The sequence below is a fragment of the Grampus griseus genome, assembly GCF_964374135.1.
Source record: "Grampus griseus genome assembly, chromosome: Y".
In the NCBI taxonomy this organism is placed as follows: Eukaryota; Metazoa; Chordata; class Mammalia; order Artiodactyla; family Delphinidae; genus Grampus; species Grampus griseus.
The window spans coordinates 7,085,049-7,103,222 of NC_139016.1; the positions used below are offsets into that span (position 1 = coordinate 7,085,049).

Sequence of the window (18,174 nt, forward strand, 5' to 3'; positions counted from 1 at the left end):
TTCTCTGGGTAGATCTTAGCGTGTCCTGTCTAAGGCACTTTGCAAATAGAGCTCCTTTTATTTTTATTTTTTAAATTTACTTTTGGCTGCATCGTGTCTTCGTTGCTGTGCGCGGCCTGTCTCTAGTTGTGGCGAGGCGGGGGGGGGGCTACTCTTGGTTGCAGTGTGCGGGCTTCTCATTGCCGTGGCTTCTCTTGTTGTGGAGCACGGGCTCTAGGCATGCGGACTTCAGTAGTTGTGGCACAGGGGCTTAGCTGCTCCGCGGCATATGGGATCTAACCGGACCAGGGCTTGAGCCCGTGTCCCCTGCATTGGCAGCCGGATTCTTAACCACTGCACCACCAGGGAAGTCCCTAGAGTTCCTTTTAAATTAACATATTAAATATGAACCCAGATGGCCCAAGACGCTTAGATTTTAGCAGTAAATTGTAGCTGATCTAATTCTCCGTTTTAATGAGGTGGTGGCTATTCATTTAATAGGTACCAGGTGCTTTCGTGTGGGTCTGTGGATGCTAGAGTTCAAGAGTTTTATAATAAGCAAAAAAGTTCAAGTGTTCCTCAACTCTTTGAAGTGAAAGATTGGGGAGGCGTTCATGAATTGTCATAAATTAGGTTTTACTGTCTTAAGAGGCACTATGGTTTCAATGGAAGGGAGGCACGAGGTTTGCTTTTCCGCGGCAGGCCAGATGAAGTAGTGTGTGACAGGGCATCTGAGCTGTGAGTCACACTTCTCCCACTGTTGTCCATTTGATGACGTCTAAATGCCATTCTGTCTTTTGTAACCAGACAGCTGCTGTGTATTGTTCTCTAAACCATCCATTACATTGTTTGGGTTATTTTGATAACTTCTAGTTTAATGTTGTCAACGAAAATAATCGAAAAACAATCTGTAACAGGAATAGAAAAGAGTTTTATCTGAGCCAAACTGAGGACTACAGCCCAGAGAAGCCTGCTTCCCAGAGTAGTCTGAGGAACTGCTCACAAGAAGCATGGCGTTCGGCACAGCTTTACGTCTTGTCAAAAACAAAGAACGTTAAACAAGTCAGGAATACATCGCTTCACAGTTTCAAAACAGACCAGCACGTACACAGCGAGTCAGTGTGGCCTTGGCACCTGGGAAAGGGAGTCTTAGCATTGAAGGAGCGCCCGCATGGGCTTTCCGGGAACAGAAGCATTTAGTCTTTATTTTTAACATGGACGTTCTTTACTTGTGGTCAGTGCGCCCTTTTCTTTAATAATTAATGCAGATGTACAGTGTATGTTTGCTAGGCCACAAACAGGCTGTTTAAGTTAGCATAAAATTCAAGTTAACTTATGTGTAAGCCGGAATGACTTTCCCAGACCTCAGTAAGTTAGCATTTCTTTCATCAATGTGTGCCCAGTACAGATTAAAAAAATAAAAATAAACAACACCTAACTTCCCCGAGCTGGGTTAATATTGTCTTAATTTGGAAGCAGAGAACAAACCTCTGCCCCTTTTAGGGTCCCAGCAGGTCTGGCTCTCTTCTGTCCTCCTGCAGATGCTGAGCCCTTGCAGCTGCTGTCTCTGGGCTGGAGGTAGTGCCAGTGGGGAGTGTGGCCCCAGCTGGCTGATGGGGGAAGGGAGGGGAGTTGGGGGTGGTCCATGGTCTACTCTCGACCAGCCATTGAACCTGGAAGGGACCTTTCTCCTGAGGACATAGCAAGAGAGACATGCAACGAGCAGTTGACTCTGAGTACAGCTGCCTGGATGGGGTTGGGACATCTGTAATGCCCAGGCCTGGTATCGTGTCCCGGGAGGAGGACACACGTCCAGGGCCCCAAGGGGTTGCCAGGGTGTGTGGGGAGGAGGTCTTCTATCCCACTTGTTTCGCAGTAGGTTACATCTCTTACTGGCACTTGTGCTCTACCTACTGGGTCTCTGATTGCTGCCCTTTTTAGGGTCTCCTTTAACAGCTCTGAGGGTGTCTTAACGGAGAACAGCTCTTCCTGTGAACGGAAAGGTCAGTCAGAGGCTCATTTTATTATTCAGTCAGGTCGGAAGAAAGTGTGTCAGCGAAAGCAGCAAAGGCGTGGCCGGCTGACTTGTTGCGAGTTTGATGGTTGTTATAACGCCCACGAGCTGTAGCTTCGGCACAGCTATACGTGCATGTGGAGCATGCCTGCATGTGTTTTGCAGGTGTGTGTGTGTGTGCGCGCGCGCATATAAGTACGTTTCAGGGAAAGAGAGAAATGGATACGGATGTGGAAATGGATGAGTATGGAAAGATCAGTGTCGCACTGCAGCTTCCAAAACGAAGCCTCTGTTTTTCTTCTATTTAACGACAGACTACTGATTTTAAAGTTTATCAGTTTACTTGCTGCCCGTCTTAGAAAGTTCCGTCCCTTTGTATATGGCAATTTCCCGAAATAAACCACGTGAAAATATTGTTGCAACATGAAGTAAACATTTCTGAATATCACAGTTTGAGGATTTCTACACACATTGTTTTTTTAAATGTTTGTGTGAATTATATTTTGCCCCCAAATTGCAGTCTGTGTGTACACGTGTGTGTGTCTGTAACGTGCGTACCTCCTGTCCTGTGGTATGACACGCCAGCGTACTGGCGAATGTCCAGTGTGGGTTTGGCGTTGATGCCTTGTGTTAGGAATCGCAGCGGGGACAGGCGCAGGCAAACGTATGTGGATTGAATTTCTTAACATGACTGAAGGAGGTTATGGAGACGTGGGTGTAGTCCTGTTTGGGGAGAAGATGTTAACTGGAACCGTTGGCTCATTTTTCTTCCCTTCTCCCCTAGACAAGCAGATGCCCCGTGTGCAGAAGACAGTCCAGGAGCGCAGCGGGACCCCCAGCAGCCGTCCCAGGTCTCTGAACCAGCTGGCTCCCGGGAAGCTCCCGAGGTGCCCCCGGAGGGCCGTGGCCGGGCGGGGACCCTTCCTTGCGACTACAGATACCCGGAGGAACGCGCGCCCGCGGACCGGCCTGCCGCCCCGCACGCCCGGGGGCAGGACCCCCGGCCCCTGAGCGCCGCCCCGCTCTCCCGGAGGCCCGCCCCACAGAGGCCGCCGCCGCCCAGGCGTGAGCCCAGGCCCTTGGCGGGCGCACCTGCGCCTGCTCACCTGGGCGCGCCCGGCAGGCCCCGCCCCCTGGCCCCGGAGGTGTGCTCGTGCTCGGACCGCCCGGCCCTCGCCCGCTGCAGCCCCGGCGCCTCGGCGGAGAAACCGAGTGCCGCCCGGCCCGCGGCAGATGGCCCGCGGGCTGCGGGGGAGCCGGCCGGGCAGCATGTAGACGAGCGCGCAGGCTGGCCCCGGCGGGAGGCGCCGCTCCTTTCCAAGTTCCGGCCCTTGCAGACCTCCGCCATGGAGACCTCGCGCTCCCCGTCGCCTCAGTTCGCGCCGCAGAAGCTGACGGACAAACCCCCGCTGCTCGTCCAGGATGATAATTCCACCAGGTACTGTCTCTGGACGGCGGCCTGAGGCCTTCTTCCCCTCTGCCGGCCCCCTTCCACCGTGGGAGGCTTTCAGCGCTCCTTTCCTGGGTGGTGAACCACTGCCGCCTTGCTCCCGGCTCCCCGTCCTGGAGTTTAAGTGGGTCCTGGGGGCTGACATGGGGGAGAACCCACCACTCGAGTGGTCAGCTGGATTGTTAACTTGCTGGGGGCTTTCCTGCCCCACAGGGGGTGAGGGAGGTAAAGGAGGGAGTAGACTGTCCCCTGGTCCTGTTCCCAAGCCCGACAGGTTGGTAGCTGCGTTACCTACAGGCTTCTGCACAGCGGGGCTGGTTTTCCCAGCTGAGTTCTGTTTGTAATCAAGTTTAACCTAAGCATGAGACTTTCAAGCAAAATCGGTGTTTTTCGTGATGTCCAGTATTTCCACATGCCTTTTTTTCTAGTTCTTTTTATATGAAAAGGCTGAGGTGGTGTCTACCTTTTATTAAAGCAGAGGAAAACTCGATCCCGTCCCATGGTGCTGTTCTCAGGGTCACCGGCATGGGATTGTCGGTTGTGCCCACTGAGCCACTGGTGAATGCTGTCAGGCAGGGACCAGTCAAGAAATGAGAAATAGAAGGGGGGGAATTTTCTTCTCATTCTCTAGAGCACTGGTTCTCAGCCGGGGGGGATGGCATTGCGGCCCCCAGGAGGACACTGGGCCGTGTCTGCAGACGTTTTGGGCGTCACAGCTGTTGGGCGTGGGGCTTGTTCCTCGGCTCCTGGCATCTGTTGGGCGGAGGCCAGGGGTGCCGCTTAGTATCCTACAGTGCCCAGGACGGCCCCCCAGCAAAGAATTCCCTGGCCCTGCATGTCAGTACCGTCTGATATAGTAGCTACCAGTCGCACGTGGCCATAGCGATATAAGTTAATGAGAATGAAATGAAACCCGTTGCTCAGTTGCGCCCTCTGGGGCTAGTGGCTACCACCCTGGACAGCCCAGATGATGGCTGACTTCATCATCATGGAAAGTTCTGCTAGATCTCCCCGCTGTAGAGTCTTGAACTTTGTTTTTTTTTTTTAACCCTTAAGATAACTTGACAGAGAGGAAACAGTACTGATCGCGTCCTGGGTCTCCGTGCGTGGCATGGCCAAATGCGGCTGCACCTGCGGGCCGGCACTGTTCTGCATCGTTCAGAATGCAGGTGTCACTTAGAGATCCTTTCTGTTGGCAATGTTGTTCAGCCCTGAAAGGGAGGAGAAGCGATGAAGTAGTTTGTGTGGTTGGTGGAGTGTGTTGGTACCGCTGTAGGGAAGGTGACGGGGCCCCTCGGGTCTCGGGAGCTGGTTTGGGCACAGCGGGCTCCACGGCTTTGCAGAGAAACGGGGCCACGTGTTTGCTCAGTGCTCACCACGTCTGTAGACTTCAGGAGGTGGGAAGTGGCTCATACTGTACTGAGTTCGGTGTCCCCGTCCCCAGAGCGGGTGTTACCAGTTAGCGTGGGCCTGAGAGAGTGGCATGCCCTTGGCATACACTGCGAACCTGAGGCCGGCGCTCCACACGAGCGCTGGCCGGTTCCATACCCACCATAAGCCACCAACGGGCAGCGAGCGCAACACAGTGGCCGGGGCCTCGCAAGCTGCCTGGTGTTTGGGCACAGTTCAGAGACTCTCTTCTTGTCTGCACGTGTGCTGACTGATTTCTTGAGCACTACCCGCCCCCCTCATCTCCCTCCGCGTTCATCTGTCCCTCCCTCCAGTTACCTCTGCTGGGGAACCAGCCAGGGTGCAGAGCAGCTCCTGTGTCCCTGAGACACGCCTTCCCGAATTCAGCAGGCAGGTCCAGAGCCCTCCCTCGTGCCAGGCCGCGGAAGGGATGCCGCGAGGCAGAAAGTGCAGCCTTCCCACCCTGTGGGGAATTTCAGAGTCATTCACTCCGAATAAAAATGCCTCAACTCCTGTTGCAAAGCCAGGAAGCTTACTATGAAAAAACTTCTAAAATTTTGAGGGTTTTGCTGGTTTACAACAACATGGAGACAATGCCCAGCAGCACGGGCGAGTGAAAATGAGAGATTTCATTGCGCCCAGCAGTGTTCCCAGGAGATTTCCTGGGGCCGGTTTCTGGGTTTGGGAGCGTGTGTGAGCATGGAGCTGGGAGGCTGCTTCGGGGTCGTTCGGACAGTCTTGTGGTCACCTCGGGCATCTTGTGGTTGGAGAATCTCCTTGTGGGGGTTGTGGTTTATCAGAGCCAGGGTGGCATGTGGGCTGAGGGCTCCCTCGGGACTGGGTGTGTGAGCACAGCGGGTTGGACTGCTTGCTGTGGGGGGCTGGGCCCCTGTGGGCGGCCGGCGGCTCACCTGGACGGAGCCCGCGCTCTGGGAGGAGCCGCTGCACGGAGAGGGGGCCAGGCCCAGCACAGCCCGCATCCTCCATCCCTCCTGGTCCGGCTTACCATGAGGAACGGGTGCGGTCTGGCTGCGGTAAGGTCTTGTCCACTGTGTTTTGTCTTCACTTTGAGGTAGAAGTTCATCAGACTTCTTAAATGTGAAAGTCTGCCTAGGTTTCAAGAGGAGAGATCATTTGTGCTTAGAAATGACCAGGAAGAGATGCTTTGTTGGAAAGTATAGGACAACCTGCGGAGGATTTGTTTTTGTTTTTACCTCGTGTCTTCCTTCGCTGGAAATTAAGTTTCCCCACGAATCGGGCCGGGGGAGATGCAAATACAGGCTGACTTTGAAGTCCCTAACAGGAGTTGAGGGTCTCTACGCATGGAATGCAAGGAATGGAATGAAGAGGGGTTCTTGTTTGTGTGTCCTTGCTTTGATAAGATGCCAGAATTTTCCTTCGGAAGTTCAGCATGTCTCAGCAGTATTATGCACGGAGTGACAGCCTTTTGAAATTTATTCACCAAGAAGGCACGACAGGGACTATATATGACCACCTAGATTAATAAACAAACACCTCTGCTCTCAGTGGTTTCTGCTGGAGGAGAGAAGAAAATAAAGTTATTTCATTGTAGCCTGCGTGCCCCACCCTTAGGAACAAGGAAAGAACCGTAATGTGTTGTGTTATGCCCCTTGTGCACCATAAGATTACGTCCATTCAGATCATAGAAACGGTTTTACGCTGAGTTAGGAACAAGTCGGGGTGTTGGTTGTATGATTTTGGCCTGTCTTTTGCCTTCCCTCCTGGCTACCAGCAGATGGCTCTCTTTCTCCAATTTGTCCTTCAAGGGTATTTGAAATGGATTTGTGTCCCAGCGGCCCTGGTCTGGGGGATCCCCCGGCACCAGCCGGCTTTCGGGTGGCCCCTGACGCAGCCCCATTGCCTCGACCAGGCCGTTCCTTTCCGTTTTCTCTTCCATGTGGCTGCTCGAGGTGCCTCCCCTGCTTTCACCGACAAACTTTTTTTATTTTATTTTATTTTTTTTTAAAAGGACGCCTGCATGAGTCATTTCCAAGATAGCGCAGGAGCAGCGTGTCCCATGTTCGCTGCTGGATTCTTATCTGTCTGGTATGAAATGCCGTGTGGAGGGCAGCTCGAAGTGTGGGGCAGTGGCAGGCAGGTGGGGTGAGACCCGGGGCGCACGAGGGTCCAAGGACGCTTCCAACCGGGACCAGGACCGGGCGGCGCTCAGCGTCTGCTCAGAACACGGCTGCTTGTTCTAAAGGAGTCCTCCGGCCACCGCGAGGACCACGCAGGCACCCAGCTGTGAGAGACGCTGGCTGACGCACCGGCGCTAATTCTGTGAAACACCCCTGTCTGTTGCAGGGCTCCCTTGCAAAAGAAAATCTCACTGAGCAGGCTTCTTACCGTTGGCTCTGCCATTGACCTAAAAACAAATGAGCATCACACTGCCCTTCTATCTGTCAGTAAGCCCACGGATGTGCCTTCAGGCGTGCAGGTGACCGTTGGAAAACGGAAAGACACCTACACGCCCAGGAGGCTTAGGAGATCAAGGTAGGGGTGGCAGGCACTCCTCAACCTGGTCTCCCCATCCTGGGACGAGTGACCATGAAGGCCTCTCCCCTGGGGCCGCTGCAGGCCTTTGAGTCAGGCTTCCCAGGCTGTAAGGGGATGCGGAAACCAGCCGATTTCTCATCCAATTTCTAATTCTGGTCTGTGCCTGGGCGTACAGCGTGTCTTTAACAGACGGCCCTTCTCTTTGCAGAATCGAGCGGGTGATGGACAACAACACCACGGTGAAGATGGTGCCCATCAAGATCGTGCACTCGGAAAGCCAGCCCGAGAAGGAGAGCCGCCAGGGCCTGGCCCGCGTCCCGGAGCCACCCGTGCTGCCCAGCGGGCTCGAGCGGGACCAGATCAAGACGCTTAGCACGTCCGAGCAGTCCTACTCCCGCTTCTGCCTGTACAGCCGCCAGGGCGCCGAGCCCCAGCCCCCTGGCACCCCGGTGCCCACGGCCAAGGACAGCCGGGCCTCCACGCCCACACTCAGCTACGTGAAGGCCAAAGAGAGGACTGCCGAAGACCTCAAGTCGGAGGAGCTGGCCCGCGAGATCGCGGGCAAGGATAAGTCCCTGGCGGATATCCTGGACCCCAGCGTGAAGATCAAAACCACCATGGACCTTATGGAGGGCATCTTCCCCAAAGACGAGCACCTCTTGGAGGAAGCTCAGCAGCGGAGGAAGCTGCTCCCCAAAATCCCCTCTCCCAGAACCACAGAGGAGAAGTGAGTAGACGCCGCCCTGGTTCTGCCCCCTGGCTGGATGTGGTTTTGCCCGGTGCCTCTTAGGCTTACAAGGGCGAGGGAGTGTATCTCTTTGTCTGTTTTCGTGACTGCTCTTTGGGGACAGATTTCCATAAGTGCTTATGAGCACTCTGGGGCTCTTCTGTCACCCTCCCGAAATTAAAAGCCCATTCTGGGGATGATGACGTCAGGTCCTGGCAAAGATGTGAAAATATACGTTTCCGGAGATGCCCACGGGGCTTCTTCTCATGAGGCGGTGGTTCTCAGCCGGAGGCTGTTGTCTCCCGCCACGGGACAGTTGGCAATGTCGCGATACACTTTCGGTTGCCACCACTGGGAGAGGTGCCCTGGCATCTAGTGGGTGGAGACCAGGGATGCTGCTTGCGGCTCTGCACTGCACGGGACGCCCCCCCCCCATCAAAGAATGGTCCGGCCCCAAGTGTCACTAGTACGGAAGTTGAGAAACTTGTCACAAGAGGGGTGAAAGTTGAGACTACTTCTTAGTATATGTGTTTATGAAAGAGGCTTTCTGTTGTTGCTTATTTAACGGAGGGAGTGAACTTGCTGCAATAGGTTTCGTAAAGAGCGCTTTCCAGCCCGTCCTTCAGTCACCTGCCCACAAAGGTGTATCTGCTCACATCTCTCCTGTTTCTGTACATGGTCTCCATAAGCATCGTTGACTGACGGTAGGCGGGAGTACCAGGCAGACAGGAAGTCAGGCCGTAGCAAGAGGCAGCAAATGCGGCTGCTGGTAGAAAGGTGCCCGGTGACCTTGGGCGTGCGGCCACGCCTACGGATAGCGGCAGACCTCTCCCCATGGACCTCGGGCTCCCGGCGGATACCATCTGCACTCTCCTCCCTCCGGGGCGAGCCTTCGAGCACCACCTGGCGGGGTGTTTTAGTTCTGACCTCACAACCTACTCCTTCCCCACTCTTGCTGTCTCATCTCTCTAGCTGGTGCCTTTCCGTTAGCACCACCATTTGCCGGTCACAGCCCAGGCTGTGGGACTTGCGGGCACGTCTGTGTGTACGCTCAGAGCTAACGGGTGTTCTGATGTTCTGTTACCCAGGAAGGAGGAGCTGAGTGTGCCGGCAGCCGTGTCCCTGGCCACCAACTCCACCTACTACAGCACATCGGCCCCCAAGGCGGAGCTGCTGATTAAGATGAAAGACCTGCAGGACCAGCAAGAAGCCGAAGAGGATTCAGGGAGTGACGCCGACCACGACCTGTCGGTGAAGAAGGTAGGGGAGCTGCAATTCCAAACGAGAACGCGCCGGCTGGCTGGCAGGCAGGCCGGCCGGGGGCGGCACCCGGCTCCACCCCGACCCTGGGCCCTGCGCCGAGCGCCGTTGGTGTTGGGCTTCTATGTGGGACGCTGACATTTGGGCCTGTGTATTAAGCCCTTTGTGGGTGAGTCTTCTGTTCTAAAATTGGGCCTCTCTGCCAGGGTCTCTTTGCCATCTCTTTGTAATGAGATCCAGTGTCAAATTAGCTAGGTGGCCACCAGTCTCTCTCATTTTAAGGTCAACTGATATGTCTCTTCTACCCCAGTTAAATCCAGAGGGCTTAATTGTATGACCTTCCGCAAGGCACATGTCCTCTTTGACTATCCGTTTCAAATATCTGTGATCATCTGTGATCCGATGATGTTAATTAAATTCAACAGTACATTGTGAAGTGCGTTGTTAACCAAAAAGCATCATCTGTTCAACTCCAAAAACTCACCCAGGCACTTGGGGATACAGCAGTAGACAAAACAGACTGGAGTCAGTCTTTATTTCCCTGAAGGCACTTGAGTGCTCACAGAGGAGATGGATAGCCAACATAAAAACAAATATAAAAAAACAAACAGGGCCCCGTGGGCCCCTGCCCCCCACCTGCTCTTGTAAATACAGTTTTATTGCAACACGGCCACACTCGTTCATTTACATATGGTCTCTGGTAGCTTTCACGCTACACCAGCAGTGTTGAGTAGTTGCAACAGTGGCTGTGTGGTCCCTGAAGTCTAAAATATTTACTGTTTGGCCATGTATAGAAAAAGTTTGCCAACCCTTAATGGAGTAGGTCGGGTGGTCAGAAAACTAAAACAGCGTGAAGGACTAGAGAGAGGTAAAGGAGTATGATTGTAGAGAAGGCTCTGATGAGCGGATGATGAACAGAGACCTGGAGTGATGTGAGCGAATGTCTGGTTGATCTGGGGAGGGTCTGGGGGAGTGGGGTTGGGGCAGCAAGTGCAAAGGCCCTGGGGTGGGAGTTTTGTGACACGTGGGGGAAGCAGCAGTGACCAATAGCTGGAGCTGTGTGGACAAGGAAGGGGGAGGATTAGAGAGGAGGTCAGAGGTGAAATAGCGTGTAACCATGAGGTCACGGTAGGGACAAAATTATTGCTATCAGTGCCGATGTCTTCACTACTGTACGAGCTTCAAATCTTTATGGCATGTCAACGGGCCAGACTTGTGACATCTAGGTGTGATTACCTGGTTTTTTTTTAGGAAAGATTTAGCATAAAGGGAGAAAGGAATTGCCCAAGGCAGTCAGTTTCAGAGGATAGCATGTGCTGTTGGTTTAATTCCAGGGGCTTTGAGCATGCGTAGTCAGCACCAGGAGAAAAAGGAGGGAACCAGCATTTGGTGCGTTTTTCCGTACACTTAGCATCTTGGAAGGGGCTTTCATAAAAAATACCAATTTGCTTTGACAAGACCCTTGCAAAGGATAATGTTTAATACCTCCTCGTATTGTTAGTTGTTTAAAAAATGCCATTGATTGGTTTCAAATATGATAGACAAACCCATTCCAGAAGAAATACCCTGACCCTTGTGTAAAAGAAAGTGACTTTCAATTTAGGAAGTGATAGCCTTTTTTTAATTCAAAAAGGAAATGAAAACTAAGAGTTTTGGTCCTGGGATTTTAGAGGCCCTGTGTCTGGCACAGGGTACCATTTGCTTTCTTCTGGTTGTGTTTTCCACGTTCTTAAAAATAATGAATTTAAAAAAACAAAGTGGTGTTATTCTCATACACCTAGAAAAAACATCCAGTTTGGACAGTTTTAATTTCGTCCACACCCTAGATGCAAAGAACTATGTTCTTTACACTGTGCCTTTGTTTCTCATGATGTACTGAATTTGGGAAGCAGCAGCCTTGGTACCGCTCCTTTCATCTGTCTGGGGCCTCTCCCGATTTCTTTGGGGGCACGAGATGCCGGCTTTGGGATTGACATGAGTCACTGTGAGCTTGCCCCCTGCCCATCACCCCACCAGGATTAACTTCCTAAGCCAGCTGACGCTTTTGGTTCAGTAAGCGTATGTCGGGCACTTTCACCCCAAGCAGGAAATGCTTTAAGCACTAGGTCAGTGCTGTCGCTGACCCAGTAGTCCTGTTCTCCTGGCTGCGCTGCCTCTGCTGCCTTTCCAGTGCCCTCATATCTACGGTGTCACGCGCTTACGAAGTGTGCACGGGACGAGGAGAAGGGAGGGCTGTGCAGGTGCGCTTGGGAGGACTTGATGGCTCGCTTGATAGGAAAAGTGCTGCATGGAGACCCTCTTTGGAAGCATCGTCCTGAGACACAGATCACCCGTATCAGGCATACGAAGTGTAGGGTGCCTCCAGCGCTTCAGCGGGTCTCCCGAGGTGGTTTGATTTTTTTTTTTCCCTCCTGCCCAAATAGTCCCTGGGATGGGGCAGTGTCTACCGGACGGTAGCGGTGAGCTCGGAGCAGCTTCTCATGCACACTTGCAGCCTTGCCGGCAGCGGCTGTGGACAGGCGCCTACTGCATGCCAAGCAGCGGGCTGAGCCTCCGGGGATTTCACCCATCTTTATGTTAACCCTGGAGGTCGCGGCAACTGCTCCCTGCTCAGCTCTGGACACCATCCTGGAGGGTTTCACGAGACTGAGCCTTCTCCCTGCCGAGCCCTGCGGACTCCGTCTGGGGCCAGAGTTTGGAAACTGCCCCAGGACGGGGCGGGGGGGGGGCGGTGGACAGCACGGACCATTTTCATGGGTCTGTTGTACATAAAATAGTGTTACTCACTGTGGAGCAACAGACTGAGTTTAAAAATCCTAATCGGACTTAACATTCCAACTAATTGTTTAATCCTCATTTGGGTGCGGGCAGCAGAGCACTGCCTCCGTTTTCATCACCCCAGCCTCGGGCTAGCACAGGGATGCGTTGGCCTCCTAAACCCCACGTAACCTGCTGTGTCCGTCGACACGAGGTTGGCGGACTCGTGCAGGGCGGGTGGCAGCAGGGTTCCGAAAAGGACAACGGGTGACTTTGCTTCTCGCCGTTGGCCCTTCACCGCTCACCGTGTCAGGGCGGGCCGCCGGTTGGCATCCGCCATGCGTGGGTTTAACAGCAGAAGCACGTCCGTAGTCATGGGAACAGGGTTTTTCTGGGGAAGGCTTCCCTGCTGGACCCCTTCTGAGCGGTCCTTGTAATTTTTCTCAAATGTGATGACCCACGAGACAGATAATCTGCTTTCTCTGCCCCTCAACTTGGACCACATGGTGCCGCTTCACTTCAGGATGGTGACCGATTAAAAGGTCTTTGTACGTGTCATTTTTGCTCTGTAAAAATTAGTCATTTCGAGAGCTGGCAGGAGGGGGGGAATGGGGAGCTCGTATTGAATGCTCGGAGTTTCCGTTTCGGAGGATGGAGAGGATGCGGAGATGGGTGGCGGTGCTAGCCCACAGCACCGTGCACGCCTCAATGCCACGGAACAGCACACGGGAAAAGAGGCGGGACGGTAAACGTTGCAGCATGTATATTTCGTGACGTTTAAAGAAGTCATTTATTTACATTTTGGTCAAATGGAGATCAGTACTTTATTATTGTGAAAGACTTGCCTAAGTTCATTGACATCCTTCATTTGTCTTAATTTTTATTGCTCATTCTACATGGAAGACACGTTTTAATCACGGAGTTCAGTACCAGACGTTCACTACCAGACTCAATAACTTGTGTGCATGTAAGTCTTCCAATTGGGAACTGCCAAAGAAGGAAGCGCAGAGACTTCCCTGGCGGTCCAGGGGTGAGGACTCGGCGCTTTCACTGCTGAGGGCCTGGGTGTGATCCCTGGTCGGGGAGCTAAGATCCCACAAGCCGCACAGCGCGGCCAGAAAAAAAAGCAAAAAACAAAGGAAGCAAGCACAGGGTATCACAGAGGCCCGGAGAATCCTTGCAAAGATACAGGCTGAAACGAGGTTTACCGTGAGTAGCCCCAGGGGTCCCACTCCTGCATAGTCTGATAGGACAGTCACAGGATGAGAATAGGTTTGTTCTGTTCCGTTTCTAAATCAAACGCCAATGATTGAACAGGAAGGCCTTATCCTTCCCCTAGTCTTAAACATCCCCAGTTAGTTATATTTATTTTTGGCTGCGTTGGGTCTTCGTTGCTGCACGCGGGCTTTCTCTAGTTGCGGCGCGCAGGCTTCTCATTGCGGTGGCTTCTTGTTGTGGAGCACGGGCTCTGGGCGCGTGGGCCTCAGTAGTTGCAGCACTTGGGCTTCAGTAGTTGTGGCTCACGGGCTCTAGAGCGCAGGCTCAGTAGTTGTGGCGCACGGGCTTAGTTGCTCCACGGCATGTGGGATCTTCCCGGACCAGGGCTCGAACCCGTGCCCCCTGCATTGGTAGGCGGATTCCCAACCACTGCGCCCCCGGGGAAGTCCCCCTGTTATTTACTGATGCCAAACAAGCTGCCGCGCGGCTGAGCTGAGTGGCCCGCAGATCCGGGATGGGTGAGGGGGTGCCGCAAGGTGGCCCTGACCGTGTCCCCTGCCCTGTGCCCACAGCAGGAGCTCATCGAGAGCATCGGTCGCAAGCTGCAGGTGCTGCGGCAGGCGCGGCAGAGCCTGCGGGAGGACATGCAGGCCAACAGCGCGCTGGGCGACGAGGTGGAGGCCCTGGCCAAGGCCGTCTGCAAGCCCAACGAGTTCGACAAGTTCCGCATGTTCATCGGGGACCTGGACAAGGTGGTGAACCTCCTGCTGTCGCTGTCCGGCCGCCTGGCCCGCGTGGAAAACGCCCTCAACAATCTGGACGACGGCACTGCTCCTGGCGATCGGGTAACTATGGCCAGGGCTGACCTGGAAGGCGCGGCGGGGTGTGGCTTTCCTGTGGGGGGTGGAGCAGACCGCCGGGAAGCCTCGTTCAGCCGCCGCGGCCACCTGTCCGCCTCGTAGCGCAAGACGCCGTTGAACGCCCAGGGCTTGCTCGCTCCGTCCTTGTAGCGGGGGTGGGGGGGTGGGGTGGGGGGGAGGCGGCGCGGCGCGCGTCCGGGAGAGTGGACCTCTTCTCGTATAGTCTCACGACCGCTGCTAGTGTCGGTCTCTTCCTAGTAACCTTTCCCCACCGCAGGTAAGTGGGTAAGTGGAGCTCCCCCACTGCCTGACGAGTCCTCGGCCCCCAGTGACAGTGCCGTTTGATGGTGACTTGGTTGCTGGGACTTCACAAGAGGGCCGCAGGGTCTAGAATGAGTCTAAGAGCTGCTCTGCTTTCCTCCTCCCTTCACAGCAGTGCAACTTGGGACATTTCTTAGTGGGTCTGCGTGTCTGCTCTTTGCACACACGACACCGTCTACCTTACAGGCTTTACTACTTCGTAGGTCAGGTAGCAGGAGCACATCTAGTTTGCTTCTTTCCACATAATAGGCCTTCAAAATGATCATCTTCATCATTAATAAAGCACCTTAACTTCTCTACAAGGGGAGCAGAAAAGGCACCCCTCCCCCTGGACTCCAGGTGAGAGTGGTTTCAGGTTACACAGAAAGATCTTACAAAGCGCGTGGCTTTGAGCCCGTGATCTTTTGTGCTTAGCCAAGTCGTTAGTGACTATCAATCACGGAACGTATTGCATAAGGGTCGAAAAAGTAACGGGCTTTGGACCCCGATCCCCTTGGACCCCGATCCCCTTGGGTTACGTTCGCATTCCATTTTGCTGCTCTTGCCGTCTTTGCCCAGTTTATCTGAAAGAACTTAGGGAAATAACATGAATGGGAAAGAGAGACTTACTTGTAATCGAAATAGTAAACTCTCAAGGATCGATTAAATGAAAAATAGTAATATCTTTGCAGCTCAGCTCATCCTTATCTCCCCTTGCTTGGGACTGACCAAGCCTTACTTAGAATTGGAGGAAGTAGAAGCAGTCACACACCGGGGACCGTGGTCCTCCTGGGGACCTGGCTGCATAGCTCCTAACTGCATCCCTAGGGGGGCCGTGGGAGGGAGGAGAAGCAGACAGGCGCTCTCCCCCGTGGCTGTGTGTGGCTGATGCAGCGTCACCTTCGTGGACCCAAAGGAGTGCTCAGTCACCACGTCCAGGGGCAGCACAGTGGGCTAGCCTCCCGTGTGGCCGGTGCCAGATGAACATCTCCGGGTCCGGCAGCCAGGGCTTGGGAAAGCTGCGGTTTGCAGAGACAGGCACGCTAACGAGTGAAAAGATGTGGCCTCAGGCTGTAGGCCGCTTCCCCTGTCTTCCCAGGTAGAAAATGAGCACGTGGGCAGATGCAGACACGTGAATCCCTCCCTCCCATCAGCAGCTTCTAGTTGCCAGGGAGCCCAGCTGACCTTAGTGGCCCGAACCGCATTTCTCGCATCAGTTGAGGTCTGTTTCCCTTTTGGTTGGCAAGAATTGGCCTTATACCTTGCCTCTTGCCGTGAAAATACATTGTCTTTGTTTCACAAGCACCTGAAGCTCAAGGTGTCCCCCGGAACAGGTGACCCCGAAAGGTTGTGCAGTCAGGGGCACTTCCCGGAAGCCTCACCCCAGGAGCAGCTTCTGCTGTCAGCCTCCGTTTCATAGCAGCTCACCTTTTCTGAGCTCTTTCTGTGGATCGGCGCTCTGCAGAGCACTCGCGCACCCGGGATGCTCATGCGTGGCCGTGGGTAGAATGTCCAAGCTGCAAGGTGGCCCTGCTGGTGTCAGAAACTCGCACCGAGGACAGGGCGTCCGTGGCTTCTGCCAGCCGGCACTTGCAGACATCTACCGCGTTCACCTGTCCCCCCCCTCAGTTTTCATTAGAGAGGGCAGGGGAAGTAGGGGCGCGCCCTGTGGGCAGACAGCGAGTGCTGCGTTCTGGAAACGGGGGCGTCTGTGTGACCCAGGGCGGGACCCTCGGAAGGAGAGAGGGCACCTCCCCGACAGGCGCGGTCTCGCCCGCCGCCCCGCCGCCCCCTCTCACGGCCTCGGCTACAGCTTTGCTCCCGGGCTGCAGCTCCGTCTGCCGGCAGGGTCTAGCAGTCCTGCCCTTGAGTCTCTTTAGAACCTGCGCCTTGTGTCCGTTTGGCCACGGTATCGGCAGGGAAAGGCCTTGGACGCACACCAGCTGCCTCAGCCCTTTGCTTTCTGAGCATCTCCCGGTCCTGGAGCATTTCGTGCCTGGATGGCTCCCGTGTTCCTCACGGCCTTTCACGGAGACAGGAGCAAGTGGAGGTGGCAGCGGCCCAAGAGCGCCAACGGGGGAGCTGGCGCTGGGGCCTCTGCTCCGCGAGGTGCCTCCTGCCCACGCCCCAGGTGCTTCTGCGCGGGTCCCTAACTCGGGTGGCATCAGGGTCTCCACTGGACCAGCCCCCAAAAGAGCTGCCGGACACCGTTCCCCCCCCCCCGGCCCCCCCCCCCCCACCGCCACTGCCTGGTCCCCAGCAGGCTCGTCTCTCTCTGTCTCTCCAGCAATCCCTGCTCGAGAAGCAGCGGGTCCTGATCCAGCAGCACGAGGACGCCAAGGAGTTGAAGGAGAACCTGGACCGCCGGGAGGGCATCGTGTCCGACATCCTGGCCAGCTACCTCAGCCAGGACAGCCTGGCCGACTACGCGCACTTCGTGAGGATGAAGTCGGCCCTCCTCATCGAGCAGCGCGAGCTGGAGGACAAGATCCACCTGGGCGAAGAGCAGCTCAAGTGCCTGCTGGACAGCCTTCCGCCCGACAGAGGCAAATGAGGGGCCTGCGGCCCGACGCCTCCCCAGCGGGGCACGCAACAGGAGGCAGATGAAAACCCCAGCCTGGACTTAGGTCCTGGAGAGGGAATCCCTCCCAGAACCAAATGGCCGTTAGAAAAGCAATAATTTCCGTGGGCGCGTTTGGGGTGATTGATTGAATGTCTTAGTTCCCCTCCTGAATGCTGAGCAGAGTGGCTCCCCGTCACCCTTGGCCTGGAAGCAACCCCATGTGGCGCCCGGTGAACGGTGAGTTCCCGAGTACGGACTGAGCTCTGGTCCCGAGGTGCACGCACGTGGTCCTTGCCGGCTCGGGTCTGCCCTTCCGTCTTCCCACGCTGCACCCCTTCCTCCTCTCACGAGGCAATGAGTGCGTGTCGGGCAAAGCCTGGCGCACGACCTCTCCGGTGGGTCACGGGAGGTGGCGGCTGCCGGCTTCTCCTGTTGGCCCAGAAGTGTCGAGCGGTCGTTGTCTGTCCCGTAAGGATGATCTGCGACCCAGCAAAAATCAGGATGATACTTTAGTAACACTCTGCAAAGGTGAATGGTTTTCCATGTGGTTAAAAACCAGCTGTGAAAAGAAGAGCGTACATGTTGGGTTCACTCACTCTAAAATTGCCACTTAAATAGCGTTCGCGCTTTAAAACACACGCAAAGCAGACACACGGTTTTAGGACTTCTCGGCTGATGTCACGGTTCAAATGGTATTTTCCTGCGAAGAGAAATTACTTGGCTAAAAGCGTGTCTGGTAAATGTGCTTGCTAGGTGTTTTTTTGCTTAAGGCCGACGAGATATTTCTTAACTTACTCTTTCCCCAGAACATTTATTTTGCGTGTGTATGATCCTTAATTACAATTGGCAATTTCTCTCTTTTTGCCTCTATTTGTTACCGTGCCGTAAGGGCCACATACCGTTTGAGAACCGTTGCTCTGGTTTCTCAGAGGTCCCGGTGGACCACAGAACTCCTAGACCCAATCTTTTTCTGCCATACAGTGTACAGCTCCTAGTACCCTTTTTTAGTGGTTGAAATTGTGAGATGGTAAAGAGTCTATTCACTAAAGAAAACTGTCAAGCTGTCATTTTCCACTGGACAGATCACAGGCTAGGAGAAAATAACTTGCAAATCATGTA

At 54.5% G+C, this 18,174-nt stretch overlaps 1 protein-coding gene across 2 annotated transcripts in view; it reads left to right on the plus strand.

The window, feature by feature from the left end:
* Window positions 1–17,175, plus strand: part of LOC309817737 (protein Shroom2-like) — a gene marked incomplete at its 5' end in the record, with an annotated part of 133,082 nt that extends 115,907 nt beyond the window's left edge. Inside the window, 5 exons of one of the 2 annotated variants that reach the window (XM_082647011.1) lie at window positions 2,778–3,431; window positions 7,579–8,097; window positions 9,186–9,357; window positions 13,905–14,177; window positions 16,780–17,175. In XM_082647011.1, the coding sequence (XP_082503137.1) occupies window positions 2,778–3,431; window positions 7,579–8,097; window positions 9,186–9,357; window positions 13,905–14,177; window positions 16,780–17,046 (1,885 nt within the window). In that variant the 3' untranslated portion in view covers window positions 17,047–17,175. Of the gene's footprint in view, window positions 1–2,777; window positions 3,432–7,578; window positions 8,098–9,185; window positions 9,358–13,904; window positions 14,178–16,779 lie in introns of those variants that run through there. The other variant, XM_082647012.1, reaches the window with a different exon arrangement.
* Between the last annotated feature and the right edge of the window lie 999 nt (window positions 17,176–18,174).